At 40.7% G+C, this 20382-nt stretch overlaps 1 protein-coding gene across 1 annotated transcript in view; it reads right to left on the bottom strand.

Annotated features, from left to right (window-relative positions):
• The window catches only part of TMX3 (thioredoxin related transmembrane protein 3), a 97502-nt gene that overhangs the window by 59635 nt on the left and 17485 nt on the right, over window positions 1–20382 (bottom strand). The window contains exons 3-4 of the mRNA XM_088475928.1: window positions 4396–4435; window positions 658–781 (exon numbers count right to left, since the gene is read on the bottom strand). Coding sequence (XP_088332054.1) covers window positions 658–781; window positions 4396–4435 — 164 coding nt within the window. The remainder of the gene's footprint in view (window positions 1–657; window positions 782–4395; window positions 4436–20382) is intronic.

Genomic DNA, 20382 nt, shown 5'->3' with positions numbered 1-20382 from the left:
GCCTTTAAGTCACCTGAAATAGTGACTCCTAGATCCCTTTCCTCTTCAGTAGTTTCCAGTATAGTGCCATTAATACTATATTTAGCCTTTGGATTTTTGAGACCCAAGTGCAGGATCTTGCATTTTTTGGCATTAAACTGTAGTTGCCACGTTCTTGACCATTCCTCTAGTCTACCTAGATTATCAATCATTTGTTTTACTCCTCCTGGTGTGTCTACCCTGTTGCATACTTTTGTGTCATCTGCAAAAAGGCATAGGGACGGTTAGGGTTAGGCTAGGAGACGGAAGGGTTAGGCTTAGGCACCACCGGGGGGGAGGTTAGGGTTAGGCAAACCCCAGGAGGGTTAGGTTTAGTGTGCGGGAAGGGGGATTAGCTTTAGGCACCCCCGCGGGGACAGGGTTAAGCACCACCATGGGAGTTTTAGGGTTAGGCACCCCAAAGGGAGGGTTAGGGGGGGAGAAGATTAGGGTTAGTATAGTTACCTGCTCCGTCGGGATTCTTTTATTACGTTGGCATTTCACCCCGCCGGGATTTCATACCCTTCCCTCCATAACAGCAATTAAAGGCAGGAAGTGCAAAATTCCTCTTACAGCCTGAATATTATTTTGTAGATGCAAACAAAATAACTTAAGAGTTAGAATTTACACAGCACTCACTTGAATGAATTGTTGCATCCATCTTCCCAACTCTAACTGGGGAACCGCTTCTCCTCATCTCAATACCAACTTCATTCCATACAGGTTCAAGTTTCTTACAGTGGCCACACCAAGGTGCATAGAACTGAAAGAAATATACATGAGAAAAGATAGTGCTTGTTATTTAAAGGTTGATCATTTTACAAGTACACTCATCCTTCATACAAAAGTGTAATAAAATGTATTGGTTCCTCTTTATGATGTTACCCTCACTACAACACTATTTCTTGTATGTGGTTATTATAAACAGGGAGCACTGTGTACACCATCTCCTGCACGTCACCTCACCTCAAGCTGCTACTCCATGCCATACAGTAGAATATATTTCTATCAAGGTAATACTGACCCTGACTAATAAAGGAAAGCGGCTTCAGATCGTTGGAGTCACTGGAAGACCAGCCTGACTACATGAACACCACACCATCAGAAGTAACACTGTATTTTAGTTTTGTTTACTGAAATCCACCCACAATTACATATAACATTTTAGGTCTTCTTTAAATACATAGTCTTTTTATAACATTTCATGTAATTCAAGTAATGGGGCTCAGACATTTAAGGCCCCGATCTGCCACTCCTACCATGGATCGGGTTGCAGTTGCAGACTCACCAATTCCAACCATTTCTGCGAGGGAAATACAGATTTTTCAACATGTTAGAGATGCCCTGACTCTGTTGTCAGCAGAAAGGGGAATTGCAGCAATAAACTCCTGATGAAAATCTTTTGATTGAAATGGCCGTTGAGCCGACCATTGTGATGTATTATGCCCAATATATTTAAAATTTCTTCTACTCAACTGGACTCAACTAGACCATGTGTGCTGATCCTGTCCTATCTAAGAAATTAAGATAGATGAGCGATTGTTGATTTTTTATGGATCTTGCACCAAAGCTGTATTACACATTTAAAATCAAGAGAGTGCTGCCTCCGTGCCTGTGACTTTCATAAATAAACTTTATATTTTTCTTGTTTTAGATACATTCTCTACTAGCGCATGTAAAAAGTCTTGTTTATCTTTTCTTATGGCTGCTAATAGAATCAAGCTCCGCTTAATACCATCAAGAGTATATACAAACAACATGATTTTGTGGTTCTCCAGGAGGAAAGAGCTGCAAAACTGAGGAATGCCCGCGTCGGGATTCCAGTGCCGGTAATTTCAGTGCCGACATGTTCTGACTTATTGTTATAAAGGCACATAATAGCTATTAATTCATATCTATCATAAAACATATTAGATTTTAACACTTCAAAATCTTTTTTTAACAAGTAACTATAATCACTTCTATTTATAACATCCCTGTGTGTGCCATAAATGTTCTATTTATGTTCAGTAATTGTACACTGAAATGTTAAAAGAAATAGGTCATGTTTATTGTTCCACAGAGTTTATGTTAGCTTTACTTTACTTTCTAGATTGAGAAGTGCACAATTTGAACAGAAGTGTTGCTCAAACTGTTACATACAACTAGGAGAATACCAGTGGCACATTTCTGCAATAAGTGATAACAGAATACAAACAAACAAAGATTACTACTTTTGAGGAAGGGAATAAAACAACAAAAACCACAGGAACAGCAATCTAATGCATTATAACTGGAGTAACATTAATGTTGATGGGTTTAATAAAGCAATTTAATTGCATGTACTTGTAAGAAAAAAAAAACTAGTGACAGATTGCATTTTTATCATTCTGGAAAATTCTTCTTGGTATAGCTTAGCAGTAATCAAACCAGGATCCATACATAATAAGTGGCTCAATAACAGCTGGCTGTTTAAAAAAAAAAAAACAATTGTTTGTTCAATTTTAGATTTGAAACACAAATGTTTAACAACAGAATAAATGAAACTCTGCTTAATACCCATAGTGTATGCAGTCTTTAAAGGATTTAAAGCACATTGGTAATAATTTCAAACGTGTGTGAAACGTGAAGCATGAATAGCAAACTACAAACCCATAAAAAAATATAGTGTTCTACTAGTGTTTCATTTTATTGCACATCTTCGCTTTTTTTCCCTTTACATCATCTACATATGTAAAAATAAAAATAATTTGCAAGTGCTGTGCGAAATTTGTATTCTATAATAATAACATAACTTTTGTTATTAGATATAAAACAAATAAGTAATTTCAGTTAAACAGACACCTGAAATATCAAAAACAATGTTTTCTAAAAAAAATGTTTAGTTAAATAAATGGAATTATATATATTTATATATAAATTTCAGCCTTTGTGATAAGCTATGGTGATTAACATAAACATCACTTAATGAGTATGTGCTAATGGTCTTTTCAGCCTCTGTACTAAACAATAAAACAGGCAAGATCATAAGCAAAAATATTGGGTAGAAATAGCAGATATAAAGCAGAATTGTTGCCAGAGAAAGGCTGTATGATGAAAGAATTACTTTCTTTACTGGAGCAAGAGCACTTTTGTAGGTAACTGGTCACTTTGAAGGTCTAGGGCTTGAGTTTGGGGCACCAACATAAAAGGAAAGTAGTAGTGGCAACAATAGCCCTCACTAACGAGCAGGGAGGAGGTTTGAGAAACTTCCTTTACTGATGAACTCTTATGTTGAAACATGTTTGAGGTGGAGTTTGGAGTGAGATTTGATGCTTGTTACTCATGTCCATGGACCAAGGATGACAAGGAGCTTTGCTGTTATACGTCTCATCTTTCATACTTCTAGAACATATCCATTTTATTTTTACTTTTATTGAGTGAAATGTGGATGTTTTCTACACCTTGGAAACTCCCCTGTCTGTACTTCGTTTTAGACTAGACCAATTTTTGTCTGATTTGGATCTCCAAATGAGAGATATAAAGACAGTGAAAAATGAATTAAATTTTAATTGTAGTGAATACTGTACATGCTTTTGTTTAGCTTTAGAATGTGGCAGTCTATTATTTCAAACATGTCTTTTAAAAAAATGTCAATGAGAATTACATTTTTTTTTTTTTTCATGATTAAATAAGAGCAAGGAATTAAGGCTGTGTATGCGTAATAGTGAATTATAAACATGCAATTTTGATTGCCCATCTGTAATATTTAGGGTGTAGTCAAATTGAATGAGCACAATTAAGCAATCTTTTTTTCTGAGACTACTCAATACCAGAGAAGTGCGCAGACCCCCATGTTTTGGTTTTGGCAAAACCACTTTTTTTAGTGTTTTGGTTCGGATTCAGTTTTGGTTTTCTCTAAAAATTTATAAAAGCAGCTAAAATAATTTCATTTAGACCTGTTTTTATTCCTTAACATCAATAACATTGATTTCCAGTCATTTCCAGTCAATTTTATCCACCTCACAGCACCTGAAATCACCTGGGTGGGGCTTAAATGCAATCCGAAACATGCAAGATCCAGTTTGCCGAATTGCGATAAGACCCGAGCCGGGACTCGGTTCCACTTAGAAGCCCAAAGTGTTCCCAAACTGGAACTTTATTCGACTCAAACCCCTAAGTTTGGGTATGTTCGTATTCAGGAAAACCGAACCGCACATGTCTACTAAATACATAATTTTTCTATTATACTGGGAAGAAAAAACTATTTAAATATTGTTTAGAAGCCATAAAATCATTTAATACTGTATATGGGCACCTTTACACTTTTTTTTGGAGGGGTATCAAATTACCAATACAAGTATTCACCAAATAAACCAACATAAGAAAAAGATAGAACAAGCAAAATATCAGACTTACGTCCACAAGCCAGATGTCATCTTGTCTAGTTTCTTTAAATCTAGAAGAAAAAAACAGAAATACACAATAAAACATAATATATGGTGGTTTTATTGTTTTACAGCTATACACATATTACGCTGCCTTTATTGAGAATATTTCAGTCACATCAGTTCCTTAGTACAGTATATATTTTTAAATGAAGTGTAATATGTATGAGTATTATACACATTTTTGCTGAATGTAAATTGTCACACAGATAAAACACATTCATTGTCTTTATTTCAGTTCCGACAAATTTACAAAACCCAAACCTATAATATACAACCTAAAAAGTAAATTACACTAAAATTTCATCTATTTATCAATAGGTGTAAACAAAACGTGTAATAATGAATGATAATGTCAAATAATCAGTTAACAGTTTTGATCAATGTTGTACTCTTTTTGTCTTCAGAGGGCTTGGGCCCATAAATTCCCAGGCTTTGGATGCCATATAGGGAGACTTTCACAATTTTTCTGTAAAAGACATCTGTAACACCAACGACCTTATCAAACAAAATAAGGGGTAATCTTATACAGATGCTATCAATATACAAACAAAATTCAATAGATTCCTTATATAGAGGAACAGGGTGGTCTCACTGTGGTGATCCTCCCCTTTGTAGGTTACAGTCACAATCTCAAAATAAATTAAGGTTGCAATAGTGTAATACTGTCAATATATCCTTATGAGAATAGCTTAGGTAGAGTATACACCAGGCCTGGCCAACCTGTGGCTCTCCAGCTGTTCTGAGACTACAAGTACCAGCATGCCCTGCCATAGTTTTAGCATTTCTTAATAGAAAAAACTTTGTCAGGGCATGCTGGGAGATGTAGTTTCACAACAGCTGGAGAGTGCGGCAAGGCCTGGTATACAAGAATCAACCACCATCATTTCACCTCACCCATAAACTCACAAAACATATTTTAAAAAAAGGCTCATCAAGTGAACAAACTCATGCATATCGGATTTGAATGGTGTCCAGGGCCTCAATTCCTCCTCCAAAATACTCTCCCGGTATTACGGTGCTCCATAATTAAAGGAGAATCTCAGATAGTGTAACAATGAACATAGCACATATGAAAACAGCAAAAAGGTGAACCAACATAACATTAATCCATAGTTATAACAGACTACTACCAGAAAAACTCAAGGAAAGATCATCACGGTAACAGTGTGGTGTAAACATGTTAAGCCCAGGCTCATAAACCAAAAGCCAGTTAAGATAGCGTATGTGGCGCTTGAATGAGCTTATTCTCTAAGACACCTACTGCAGACCTCAGCTGGACCAGGCCACTGGTGATTATTTGGATCTCAACAAGTCTTCTGAGGTCTCCAGTGTAACGTTCTGGGAGTCCCTGAGGCGTGTGGTCTGGGGGAAGCTAATTCAGTTGGGCATTTATATTAAGAAGAAAAAAAAGAGGATTACAAGATGCTGCTGCAGTGGATCTGATGCCTACAATTAGCCCGTAAGGCCTCTTTGTCAGCAGACCGCACAGTATTGATGGAGGCCCATGTGGAACTTAACTACTCAGAGATGGGATGAAATGGGATTTTCGCTTATGAGACAGTTAAGAATGAGGGTGGCAGAGATTGCAGTTTGACCTCAGATATAGTCGCAGCTTTCCACTTCTAGTAAACAAAGCTTTATAATCTTTCCCTCCCAGGTACCCCTTCTGACCTGGTAATTTTCCAGGAGAGAGTCTATGGATATGTTGCTTTCCCCATAGTTTAACACGAGGGCAGAGTTTGGCTTGACAGCCCATTCACCTTAAAGGAATTAGAGGTTGCTTTGAAGACAATGCCTTCTGGTAAAAGGCCTGGCCCAGATGGGTTCACAATTTCCTATTAGAAAATGTTACAAGATATGCTTCTCCTTAAAATGTTCCTTACGATTAATGCATTTTCTCATAAGTTAGGCTTCTTCCCCCATTCTCTTGACACATATTGTCACATATTACAGTCATGCATAAGTAGGGTAAGGACATAGTCCTGTATCCCAGCTACAGGCGGATATCACTTGTAAACACTGACATCAAATTATTTGCCAAGATCATCGCAAATAGACTTAAAACCTTGCCTGCTTTAGTCCATACTAATCAGGTGGATTTTATAACAGGTCGCGAGGCCCAAAACAACACCACTGAGGTTACTGAACTTACGTATCTAGCTTTGATTGAGCATACCCCAGCAATCTTACTATCAACTGATGTAAAGAAGCCATTAAACAGAATTGATTAGCTATTTATAAGTGCGCTAGTGGTTCAATGGGGCTGGATCCTATATCCCTGCATAGAATTTTGTCCCTTTCTGCCCCTCCTAAGGCCCTGAATAAAGATTAATGGCTCCCTTCCGTCCCAGTGCTTATTGCTAGTGGAATGACAGAGGTACACTTTGTCGCCCCGTATATTTATTCTTTGTATGGAGGTTCTAGCTCTGGCGATCAAGTAGAACCCAGATAGCTCTGGTTTACGAGTGGGCGGTCGTGACTATAAATTGGCTTTATTTTCCGATGATCTTCTGGCCATTCTAACTAACCCGATAACTAGACCCAGAATAGTTGCTGAATTCCAAATAATTAGCTCCTTTTTATCTATAAAATAAACTATTCTAAATCCATAGCGGCCAATTTCACAGTCCCTTATTCTGTAGTAAATGATCTAAGGTCTTTCTTTGCTTTTTCCTGGCACCTTTCTAGCCTTAAATACCTTGGAATCCCATAGAACTGGGACCTGTCTTGTATCTATGAATATAACTTCCAGCCCTAATTGGCTAAGCTCTGTGGGGAACTCCAGGATTGGTGACGGCGTATTTTCTCCTGGATGGGGAGAGCTAGTATAGAAAAAATGAATGTGGTTCCTAGAATCCACTACCTGCTTTAAACACTCACGTTCACAGACCCAGAAGCTGGTTCCCATGTGTTCTTTTAGTGAGGGAATTTGTTTGAGGTGGCAAGTGCCCGTGATTTTGCCATGATGTGTTCTTTCACCGTAGACACCAAAGGGGCTTCCAATTGGATTAACGTTATGTCAGTTCACCTGTTTGCAGTTTTTATGCATACAATAGAACATGGATTCATCAGTCAGCATTCATGGTGCAAATCTATGTTATTCTACTGCTGCTTTATACATGAAAAAGGGATTGAAAACAAGTGTGATGTTTTGTGATGTTATACAAACTGCTTAGAAATTCATCACCATTATTGCACTACAGAATCCCTAGTGTACTCTTTAAAGTTCCAAGCATTCCCTTAAGTGCCCCGACATAATGTATCACTGCTGTTTTCATTATGGCATATAATTACGTTATTTTCGGAAGCTTGCATGACTGGGATAATGAAAAGGTAAAAAGAAATTTGTCCACTCTGTATGTTGTATTTCCAACGTTTTGTTCATATTCACTACTCAACTCAGCTGGATTACAGCATACACTGCAGCATACAGTGTGCTTCACTGAGTCTGTTATCTGATGGCTACTCAGTGAACCAAGTATTTACAAATCCCACTGTGAAAAGACTTTGTGTATGGATAAAAGCTTATTAGCTTATTGCCGTAATTAGCACATTCAGCAATTTAAACATTATCTGGTGGATACAGATATACTGAAAGCAGATGTAAATTACAAAGTATTTTGGACACAAGTAATCGACAGCACTAGTACATTAATGTATCAATTAATATATTATGAAGTTATGTGCAGTTTGTGAGAATATGGTGAGAAATGATATGAGCGCTTTTCCATCTCTTAGCAATACTGCATGCTTTTAACAAATTATCCTAAGGAAGTGCAGGTCACTGGTCCTCCAAGCTATAGTCTGTTATAAAGATACATGGGGGTCCGGCTCTTTGGACAGTAGGTGAATTACAAGTGAAATTACATTACAATTACAGGTCAGCCCAGGATGTGCAACCCCTCTAGCATTCAAGAGAGGATTTGGCACTTAATTTGTGGAGACTGCCAGGTGTTAGGTACTTCTGAGACTTAAGAAATTGTTATTATTAGTATTATTATTATTATTAATTTACAAGAATATGTATCAAGACTTGTGCACTACCCTTTTCTTTCTTTACCCTGTAACATAAACTGAAATTTTCTTAAAAAAATAAAGAGAAAAAAAAAACACAATCATTACACAAGTATGATTAGAATAGGTTTTCAGCATTATGTAGTATTTCTGCTATGGTCTATTTTTTAAGAGGTAACCACTATAATATCTTCAACTGTTGGTTAGATAACATCGAACAGTGTAAAAAACATGTAGTTCTTATGTACTATATAAGCTACACAGTTGAGTCACATTATGACAACCACCTCCTACATTTGACGTTGGCAGCGCGTAGCCCATGAAGTACGTCACGTGTCTTGCGCTTGCTTGGTGGGTATAAAAGGTGGGCGATAGGCCGTTTGCACACATATTACACGTTGCTGTCATGGGTAAAATGGGGCGATTTATCCAAGTTGCAAAAAGGGAAGATTGGCTTTTGGGCAGTATTTCTGAAACAGAACAGTTTGCAAACTGTTTGCGTGCTGCTGTGGTGAAGGTGTATCGTGACTGGACAAATGGCAACATTACGATTGACTGACGTGGAAACTGCGGAGCACCACGTGCCATTGATGTGAGAGGTGAACGTCGGCTGTGAAGGTACATGAGGGACGACAGACACGCTACAGTGAAGCAGCTCACAGTAAAAAAAAAAAAAGGTGCATCCGCGGAAAAGGCTTTAATTTTCCTATCTGTATCGGAATTGGACCTCCGCTGATTGGCGAAGGGTTGCCTTCTCCGATGAGTCACGTTTTCTGCTTCAACGAACGGATGGACGTTGGCATGTCAGGCAAGAGACAATGGAGAACAAACACCTGCAACCTTTGCTGGAAGAACACAAGCTGGTGGTGGTAGCGTTATGGTCTGGGGAATGTTTTCATGTCATTCTCTGGGCCAACTCATCCATGTGGAAGGCACCCTCAACTGATTTGGTTATGAATCCATCTTTGCAGAGCTTGTACACCCATACATGCTGATTGTCTTCCCTGAGGTGAATGGGATCTTCCAGCAAGACAATGCGACATGTCATGCAGCTAAAAATGTCCAACAATGGTTGGATGAGCACGACCAAGACTTTCAAGTACTTCCCTGGCCCCCTAATTCCCCTGACTTGAATCCAATTGAGCACCTGTGGGACCACCTCGGTCATTGTGCTCGCCCTGTGGATACTCCACCACACACCCTCCAGCAGCTGTGGGATGCACTGCAGTCAGCATGGCTATAGATACCTGTGCAAACCTACCAGCGCCTTACTGAGTCACTCCCAGCCCATCAAGCTGCTGTCCGTGCTGCACATGGTGGTTACTCTGGCTATAAGCTGGTGGTTATTTTAATGTGACTCAACTGTGTATTTGTATTTGACACGGACTGTAGTCATATTAGCCAGTTATTTCAAATCCTCGCGAGCGGGTCTGAATGACCCCCTGAGTACAGCAGGACTTGACCAATCACTATGTGACTCTTCAATTATATCTAACTCCAACATTTTTTTATTTCTTTAAGACATGTTGGGCTTCTAGTATTCTATAGAGCTTTAGGTTAACCTTAACTTCTGGTTCAGTGATTATGTCATGTTTACTGACTGTTGTCTTGCCAGGCATGTCAGATTTTCTTTTCCAAGGCTGGTACACCCTATAATTAACCTCACCCATTTTTCTAAGCTTTCAAATGGTCCTTGCCACTTGAACAAAATTGTATTTTCTACCTTGGGAACCAAAACAAGCACTCTGGCCCTGATTCAGAGCCGGACGCTCTGACAGAGCGCTCGCTCTGAATCAGGACCATCCCTCTTACTTTTTGGAGCGGCCTCCTGGCTGCTCGCACAGCTGTGGATGACCACCCACAGCTATAGCGAGCGGCCAAAATGATGGTCGCGATGGTTTTGACCATTGGGGCTTGCGACAAGAGCCAATCAGAGCCAAAAGCACTCCCACTGACATCACTAGTGATGTCAGTGGGGCCGGCCCCAGACGGTAGGTGTTCCCATGGGAACGCCTCCGTCTGGGCAGCCACGCCCCCGGCACGATCACCAAAGGGGGCATGCTGTCAATCACCATCGACAGCACGCCACCTTTGGTGCGAGACCCATAGCGGCTTGGCCGTCGTTATTCGGGTCTCGCGCATGCGCACGACTTGGGCAACATCGACCCGCTTGCGAGCGCTCAGTGCTCGCGAGCGCTCAGTGCTCGCGAGAGCTCAGTGATCGCGAGCGGGTCTGAATCAGGCCCTCTGTCCCCAGGTGCAAAGGTGCACAATAGAGCATTGTGTTTGTACCCTATGTTGGGCCTGTTCCAAGTGCTCTCTCACTATCGGCATTACTACAGCTATTCTTTCCTGCATCTGAGAAGCATGCTTAATAAGTTTTATAGGGACTAGGTTGCACCTCCAATGTCTCTTTTGCAATATCCAGCAACCCCATTGGGTGTCTCCCATACAGCAAATAAAAAGGTGAGAACCCTGTGGAAGACTGTAGAACCTCTCTAATGGCCAGCAATAAATAGGGTAATAAATCATCTCAATCTTTCCCATCTTTATCCTGAACTTTCTTTAGCATATTCTTTATAGTTTTGTTAAACCTTTCCACTAAACTATCAGTCTGAGGGTGATACACAGAGGTCCTTCCTTGGACCATTTTTGGTAGGTACTAATCACTGCATACCATTAACACCCCACTAGACCTGCCGTTTTGTAGATACTCTGACAAGGAACAAATCGTGATGGCTCAGATCCTTATACAGGGCCATGTTTCCTGCCTCCAACACATCAACATCTAGAACTGACTGTTCACTTACTGCCTACTCTATCCCACCACTTGACAGGTGCCATTGTAATGAGGTGATCAATTATATTCACTTCACTTGTCAATGGCTTTAATGCTCTGGCTAATTGAGATATTATATATATATATATTATAATATATATATATATATATATATATATTATCTCAATTATATATATATAAACGACAGGCTCAATCCATGGCACTCGACCATCTGGGGTGCCCTTGGTATGTGACCACACCATCTACATAAAAAATATCATACAAACTCGGCACTCACATGCTTTTCAAACTGCAACTCCTTTGAACATAGGGAATGTTGGGTCCAAAATATTGCAATAATTTGTTAAGCTGGCCACCGCTTCACGGTCATTCCCATCTAGCCAGTCCCTACACTGATTCTCAGATAAATGAACTTGATCTGCACACACACACACACATACACACACACAGTATATACACACATACACACTCACACATACATATATACACTCTGGCAGCTGGTTATCCTCTCCTAAGCCTGTCCTGTCTCCCTCGCAGTGGGAGTTGTAAGCATTTAGGAGGGGAGACAGACCTTGTACAATTATTATTTAGATGTTAAATGGGGAAGTTAATGTGAAGAGAACTAAAATACTATCTGGTGCCGAGAGATTAGAAGGTATTTAACCACTTGCCAGGCATGGTCGTATCAGGTGCAACCACACCAGGCTGGGCTTTCCCTGACATGGTCGCATCTGATGCGACTTGTCAGAAAAGCCCAGTGATCGACTGTTGGAAGATGATCATCTAGCAGCCGCCAATCTCAGAGGGGCCTCATGGTCCCTCTGTACTCTTTATTCCTCCACGTGTGCCGATCATTGCTAAAAGCAGTGATTGGGCAAGCCCAGCGCCGACGGCACCCACACCCAGTGGCTGCAGAGAAGAGCAGCCGGCGAGAAAGTACAAACCAGCAGCGCACTGATGGTGCTGTTCATTCTTTCCCCCCCTGCCCTGCTAGCAGCAGCTCGGCACCAGTGCAACCGGCGTCTGCCAGGTGGATGGAGAAGCCGCCAGGCAAACATACAAGCTCGGGGAAACAGGACCAAGCACCCTCCCCCGATGTATACCCTGCCCTCACCAGTGACCTATAAACAGTGTATATACACACACACACATATATATATATATATATATATATATATATATATAATGTAGACAAAATAAAAAAAAAAGAAAGAAACAAATATTATACATATATACACACACATTTTTATTATGGCGTCCTGTAACGATCAAGACTCAATATGGGGCCTCAATTAGGGATGGTATACTATATAGTAAACTATGGATGGTAACCGACCATCGATGGTTTGAAAACCATCAATGGTCCAATGGTGCATACACACGATCAGATCTGTCAGATGAACGATTGAACGTACCAACGATTTGAACGATTGAATGATTTCAGACAGTATTAAAATGAATGAATTGTCCAAATCTGACTGCAAACACATCATATGTCAGATATCGTTATCTGACATGCGGGAACGCGCATCGTTCATCGTTGCAGGCTCACATGTAAGATTTTGTTTCAGATATGAACGATTTTTAAAATCATTATCGTTCAGATCTGACACAAAATCTGACCGTGTGTCAGACAACTGATTTTGCCATCGCTGACGGGCACAGGTGCCGCACCATCGATGGCAGCCCCCAACCGATGTTAAGGATACATCGGCGGCTGCGGTCTCAACCCATCGACGGTACAGCTGTCAATGGCCACTACTACAGTATACCATATAATTTGCTATTTTATGGTGTACAGTGTTTAAAAATATATTTTTTATTTTATAAAATTGTGTTGGATAAGTTTTAAAAAGATGTTCTTGACCGAATTCAATTATAAAAATAACCTGACAATTTTTGAGCGGTTTATGGAAATAATATTAGCCAGTTAAGTGGTTCAAAAATGAGACATTTATAATTTTTGAACATTTATTAATATAGTGTTAACATAATCTGCATCATTTTAGCAATGAACAGACAGCTAAAGTGGTATGAGAGTCCTTTTAGCAAGATTACAATCTAAAGGAAAATAGGGGTTTTATATATGAGGTTAAGTGCCACATACTGCAAAGGGAAAAGTTGATTTGTTGGCTGCGTAGTTTACACTGCAATATTAATTTATTTTAATTTATTTATTTGAAGAAGAAGGGAGGGATATTTGAGAACAGAAAGAGAATACAAGTACTGCAGACCATATATCAGCACCGCGATTCCCCAACACTAATCTGATCTGCTGATGGCGATCAAAAACGTTAATCAATAAGCAATCCATTGGGGAATAGGGAAAAATCAACATGTTAAAAATCCCAGATTTGCCAATTCTGACCATTTTCGGGTAGGAATCGGGGAATTGACTGTCCAATAATTTCCCAGACCCCTGCAGATCAGGAATTGAGCCAAACCATCGCAGAATTATGTGCCCTATAAGAATAGTATGAAACCAGTAGAGTTTAGGAATCTGGTAGAACAGCTTAGGAGGGTTAAGAGGATGATTCCAGAGTTTGCTAAGCTTGCCTGAGGTAGATTGACACATTATAGAAACCCCTAGTCTACGTACACACAGACTGGTCAGCTATGTAGGATCAGAAAGTTCTGTGAAAGATTGTTTAAATAATCATTTTTCACATTTTTTACACATGCACCAATGCTGCCATCACAGAAAAGATTACAAAAATAACCCATCAGCGTGGATGTAACCTAAGGGTGAAGGCACATAGGAAGTTTGTTTTCAAATGCACAACAAAATACTGTCTGCAAATAAAATGTGTTACTTTGTTGCCACAACTAAAAAGCATGGCTACAAGGTTTGAATACATATATAATGCAAATAAAATGGTGTAAACATGCAGTGATAAAATACCTATGCACCCTGAGGTCTCTCACTGAGTTATATTAGGCAGGCTTTTATTTTCTTAATAAACAATAGCAGGTAATTGCTCGCCTAGAAAACAATATCCTGCCAATATGGTTTTGAGGCAGGGAGTGATGCCGAGTTGAACGCAGGTAAAACATTGGTCGCAAGCGCCCAAAGTTTTACCTCTGCGCATGCATCTCAGACACACTGTGCACGGGTCCCGATGTTTACCTCTGGGAGATGCAGATCGAAATTGCCAGTGACTGGGTCTGAAGATGCAGATTCACCGACCCCGGAGACCATGGTGAGTCGGTAATTATGCTCCTGCCTATAGTGCATTTTTGTACACATATTTGCGGAATCGCATCAAAGCTGGCCCATCTGCAACAGCAATACCATAGAGAAGTAGTAGAGGCAGAGCCAAAAGACACAGCTGCTACTGCAACTGCGTCTAAAGGCCCCCATACATCAGAGATTGATTGCAGCAATCGTGCAATTTGCAATCGATTGAAAAAGGGAAAGATTTTTATACACAATCGATTGCAGATTGCAGAATTGCCACAATCGATTGAAAAAGGGAATGATTTTTATACACAATCGATTGCAAATTGCACAATTGCTGCAATCAATCTCTGATGTATGGGGGCCTTAACTCAGAATCACCCCCAGTGTCTCTTAACTCCAGTCCTCATGCACCCACATCATGTTTTTTGGTATTTCTTTGATTGTGCTCAGGTGACAGACTAATTGGCTGGGTAAGTAATTATCCTACCTATTTCGTTAGACAGATATCCTCAAAATAGGAGTTGTTAATGGTGCATAAGAACAGGAGATAAGAAACACTGTTTTAAGGTGTTCTTTTTTTTTTTTTAGAGGCGTAGCCTGACCGGAGTCCGGAGCAGACGTGTGATCCCTGTGCTCCGCCAGGTCGTGGATTTATATGCTGCCTTGTGGGCTCCCCTTCTCCTGCTGAGCCGCCCCATGGTGCCCTGCAGTCCTATCAGTCCCGGGGGAGTCCATCGGTGCATCCACGGCCTCGCCGGGTACTTTTCCCTACTGCGGCCCACCTCCGCGAGTGAAGCCGTAACCTCAATTTCGGCCCCGGACCCAGCGTGGAGTGGCCGGCATTAGCAGTGCTGCGATTTTCTGGCCACAATCACGGGTGCCAAGAGACCTCCGCTGGGTCCCCTTATCTATCTATATAGGACTAAACTGGGACTCCTTTAGCTAACTGCAGCCTGCCATCACACAGCAAGCAGCCGCCATATTGTAACAGCTTCCAGCTTCTGTCCCTGGAAGCTCCCTTACATGCTTGGCTGGTGAAGAAGTATATTACACAGCTCTCAGTCTCAAAGGCAAATCCTGGACCCTTTAGCAGTCTGAATCATAAGTACCTTGTGTCTATAGATTTCCTACCTACACCTGTACAAGCTTGAAAAAATTCTGCTCGGCCCTCGTTATCTATCCACCTGCCTTGCTATCTCTACTCAACAAATATCTGAGCTTTATTACCTATACTACTATCTACGCTGATTGCTGTGGGGGTCCCCGAGGCTGGTCCAGGTCATCTTGTGGTGTTCTATTACTTATGGCCTGAAATCTACCCGTTTAGGATGCTCTCTGTTCACTGGATTTCAAGATGTGATCCATTCTCTATGACTCTCTCCACCCATGTTCTTAATGCATACAGTATCTATTAATTATCCTGTAAATCTGCGACTATCACGACGATCTAAACCGAAGCAGTTCTATTACGGATTCTGTGTTTGATTTCTATATTTATAGATTTTTAGACTCACTCTTATTATGCCTCCTAAGAGATCTAAACTGTCCCTCCTCCAGTGATTTTTCCTGTCTGGAAAATGGTCCGCAATTCCAATTCTCCTAGTGTCTCCTCACCACTAGCTGCTGATGTCAGTTCTGTCTTGAAAGGCACTTCTAGTCTATTATTGGATTCTGGTGTGGACCCAGACTCCAATGCTCCACTTACTGTTAAAACTTTGTGTCAGGTTCTGGCGTCCTTTAAAACAGATCTAACTGAGGACCACACTGCTGCTATCCGAAAAGTTAAAACTGAACATTCTGCTGTAGGGAACCATACTGATCATCTAGAACGTAAAATGGAAGAACTAGTTACATCAAACAATAATTTTATTACCATACATGATCAGCAATCATCAGAGTTGGAGGCGATTGGGACAAAATGGCAGACACAGAGGACCGTTCCCGGAGGAATAATAAGATTCGAGGGATCCTTGATTCTGTCTCTAATACAGAACTATTGGACTATGCTATGTCCCTATTCCGTAAATTGCTTCCCAATGCGGATGACAAAGATCTCCTAATCGGTCATATCCATCGGCTCCCTAGGCCTAGGTCATTCTCCGGGTCCTCTCCTCGAGATACTCTTCTCAGAGTCCACTTCTTCACAGTTACAGAATGTATTCTTCAGGCCGCAAGATCAGTTGGAGAGTCAGATACCCTTGTGGATCTTCAAATATTCCCAGATTTCTCTACCTGGGCCATTTCCAAAAGAAAAGCCTTAACTCCTATAACTTGAGCTCTTCGCTGTCAGGAGATACTGGGCATGATTCAGAGCCGGACGCTATTTGCGCTCGCTCATTCAGAAAAAGGGGCCAGATATTTAAATAGAGCGCTCGCTCTTTGTGGGCTGTTGACGCCTCTATGTCTGATCGAGCGAACGAAACATGCGCTCGCTTTTTTTTAAAAGAACAACCCCTGGCCGCTCACATCCTACGTCATCTCCGCTATTTATTAGATTAATCGAGTACATCGAAAGGCGTATTAACTGCTCGCAGTGCTTGTGGTAAGATTTTCCTACCGCAATCATGCGAACAGTTCAGGCTAAAAGACAACCAAGTGACGTGGTCGATGACGCTGCTTTGTTAATTATGCACACCATTAAAACGCCCGTTTTGACCGTTTGGCACGCCTGCGTTCGGATCTCCACTCCCCGTTTTCAAGCACCTTCCCCTGTTCCCACCCACAAACGCCTCATTCTGTCACTCAAATTAGCAGGCATTCGCTATTTTGCGAGCACACAATTTCCGACCGCAATGATTGGTTCGCGCATGCGTATTACAACCCATACGCAGTTGTGCGAACATCGCTCGGAGCGAACGAGCGGCTCTGAATCAGGCCCACAATACCACTTGTAGGTTTCCACATGAAGGTTCTTCGTTTGTTATTTCTAATTTGGAAGCTGGAGTCAAATTGCCGCCAATATTACGAAATAATCCTCTTCCACAGCCTGAATGGTCCACTTCCCTGCCTTTTACCTTTCAAGTTTTATTCTCTACGTTTATACAAAATTATGCATGTGTCATATTTTGCAGCTCAGTCTGCATGATTGGTCCCTTATAGGATACGTGAGTTACTGTGATAATTCTATATCATTTTGTTATCTATTTTTTTTTCAATGTATCTGCATTTTTATCAATACGGCTACTTGTATGTTTAGATATATGTAGGATGCATAAATTTCACTTGTTAGTTAATTTCATTATATATGGTTCTATATGATCATGGGTGGTGGTTTTAGTGCAGCTTCCCCCGCTAACGTTTACTGCATCTTTTTTTTCCTTGCAGTAAAGACACTGACCCAATGTACCGGGTCATTTTGGTCTTCTTTCCCCTTGTTTATTTTTTTGCCCCCTTTCCCATTTCCTCCTATCCCTCTCTCCCTATTTTTTGGATACTTCTTTAGTTGTATGACAAAAGCAGTGTGATTTTGAATGTTTTTTTTTTTTACATGTGTTTCTTATTACATTTTCTATTTTATCTCTGTTTTTGTTTTAAGTTAGATGGTACAGTTTTTCTCTTTAGATGTTAAAGGTTTAAATTCTCCAAACAAACATGATTGGCCCTGGCTAATTTCTACAAACAAAAGGCAGACGGGCCCACTTTTCTTCTTTAGGACCACCAGTCTTCCGAGACCAGAGGTACCCTTTAGGTTACTTTGCAAATGGTCCATTTAACCGTAATGGGGTTGCTATTCTTTTTCGGAAATCAGTTTCCTTTGTTCTGAATTCCCAATTTACAGATAAGAGTGGACATTACCTTATTTTAACTGGTCTCTTAGAAGATAGGTGGGTTACTCTTGTTTCTGTCTATGCCCCTTGTTCTAACCAAATCCTGTTTCTTCGTAAAGTGTGTTTAGCCATACAGAAGCTATGTAGGGGTTCTCTTATTGTTTTGGGTGACTTTAATTACTACTACTACTACTACTACTACTACTACTACTACTACTACTCAGGCGGCTCTTAATAGATTACGTCAGAAATTCTATATGGTGTCCAACAGAGCCGGGAAATTGTTAGCTCATAAATTAAGAGTACAGCAGGCTAAAAATAAGGGAAAGATTGCTGGACTGCACAACCTGAATATATATAATGGGAGGTGCTACCTGATGAGACTAATTGCAGGCACAGAAACAGACAAATCTCAGGTGAACAACTCCAAATTATTGATAATATATAAATGCAATAACATTTTGCAATCAATAGAGGTTTTTAGCATAATCATGGCCAAGGTTATGGGCCTACCCACAATAACCAGGTAACCTCTTTAGGGTAGAAATAAGACAAAGCATGTCCTCTCTCCATCAGGCGCTAAGATTGCTAATCTTTCTGACATTGGACATCAGTTTGAAAATTATTACACCAACCTCTACAATCACTTTTTAGACTCTTCCATATCCCAGCCCTAACTCTCTTCTATTCAATCCTTTCTGTCCAATATTGTTTACCCTTGTTGACTTCTGATCAGTTGGCTGATCTTAATGCTCCATGGACAACTTTAGAAATATACTCGGCTATTCGACCTCTCCCACGTGGCAAGGCTCCAGACCCTGATGGCTTTATTAATGACTTTCATGTGACTTTCCAAGACCACTTAGTCCAGATTTTGACGAATATGTACAATGAGATCATGGGCTCTGGGATCTTCCCTCCTGAGATGTCGGTAGCTCAAGTCGCAACTCTGCCCTCACCGGGGAAAGACCAGGCTTATTGCCAGAATTACCAACCCATTGCACTTCTTAGTGGGGAAATTAAGTTATTGTCATGCCTGAGGATTAGTTTGGATAGGAACAGGCACGGGAGACTGAAGTAGAAATTGGAGGAGCGTGGATAAACTTGGGTGGCTTTAACCAGGACCTCCTCATATAGGGATATGAGGATATGATGCCCCCGAAGGCGATGCCAGAATAAAAAAAGTATATTTTATTAAGTTGAGTTGAGAGTACGGGAAACTAGGAGTGATAATCGTTGCCATGGAGTTAGAAGGTGAGGGTTTAGACTGAGGAAGGCATCGTAGGCAAACAACCTGTATATACCTCTTCTTCCCCCACTAGCTGCAGACGTTGACAAGGCCTGGTCAAAGGTGTGGAGTCTAACCTATCGGGAGGTGTTCACCAGTGACCCCTCCAATCAGGATATGGGTTTTAGCTGCACCCGATAGGCAGGTCGCGGTCCCTTGTTCAGGTGTCTGATGCTATTGGGGACAAATGGAAGAACGTATATACAAGCTCAAGGACACAGGTGGATGTGCAGATCATTGTAACCTGATCCGTGAAGAGAGCAGAAAAACACTATGGGAATGAATAAGAGAATTCGCTAGTACTGGCATTAGACGCAGTAGCCTGAAAATACAAATAGAAAATTGCAGCGCTAAATGTACTACACAATTTATTTAAAAAAAATATCACATTGAGTATAAAAATAAATATAAATAAAAACAAATGAATTTGTTGCTTGGCAAAATTAAATGTGCAAATATAAATGGCACTTAATAGTTAAAAATTGAACATGCATGTCAAAAAATTAATTAAATGCTCATCATTGCAAGCATACACCCTGTTCAGGTACCGTCACTGTTCATGATACCGCACAAACAGCTGCAGCTGAGAAGTAATCCACAATTTCTCAAGCCCTTGAAAAAGCTGCCAGTTTGGCAGTGAAACGCGTTGGTGAAGCACCCCACTCCAGGCACCTTTTCAGAACCGCATCTTCACTGTGTTTGGGACTATCCATTTGGAATTTGTTCTTATTGGAATCTTTCATAGAGTTGTCCAGTAATTCCAGTTGATTCAAGGCTGAACAGACAGATTCAGTGTGGCTGGGACCATTTCAATCTTGAGCCCGGCACTACCTCAAGACATTGTGGATTACTTCTCAGCTGCAGCTGTTTGAAGATTTATCCTCACCTTCATAGCAAGTCCAGTG

The sequence above is a fragment of the Taudactylus pleione genome, unplaced genomic scaffold, assembly GCF_031769625.1.
Source record: "Taudactylus pleione unplaced genomic scaffold, aTauple2 ptg000179l, whole genome shotgun sequence".
Lineage (NCBI taxonomy): Eukaryota > Metazoa > Chordata > Amphibia > Anura > Myobatrachidae > Taudactylus > Taudactylus pleione.
Note: the sequence above shows the minus strand (reverse complement) of the source record. Positions and strands in the feature narration are given on the sequence as shown.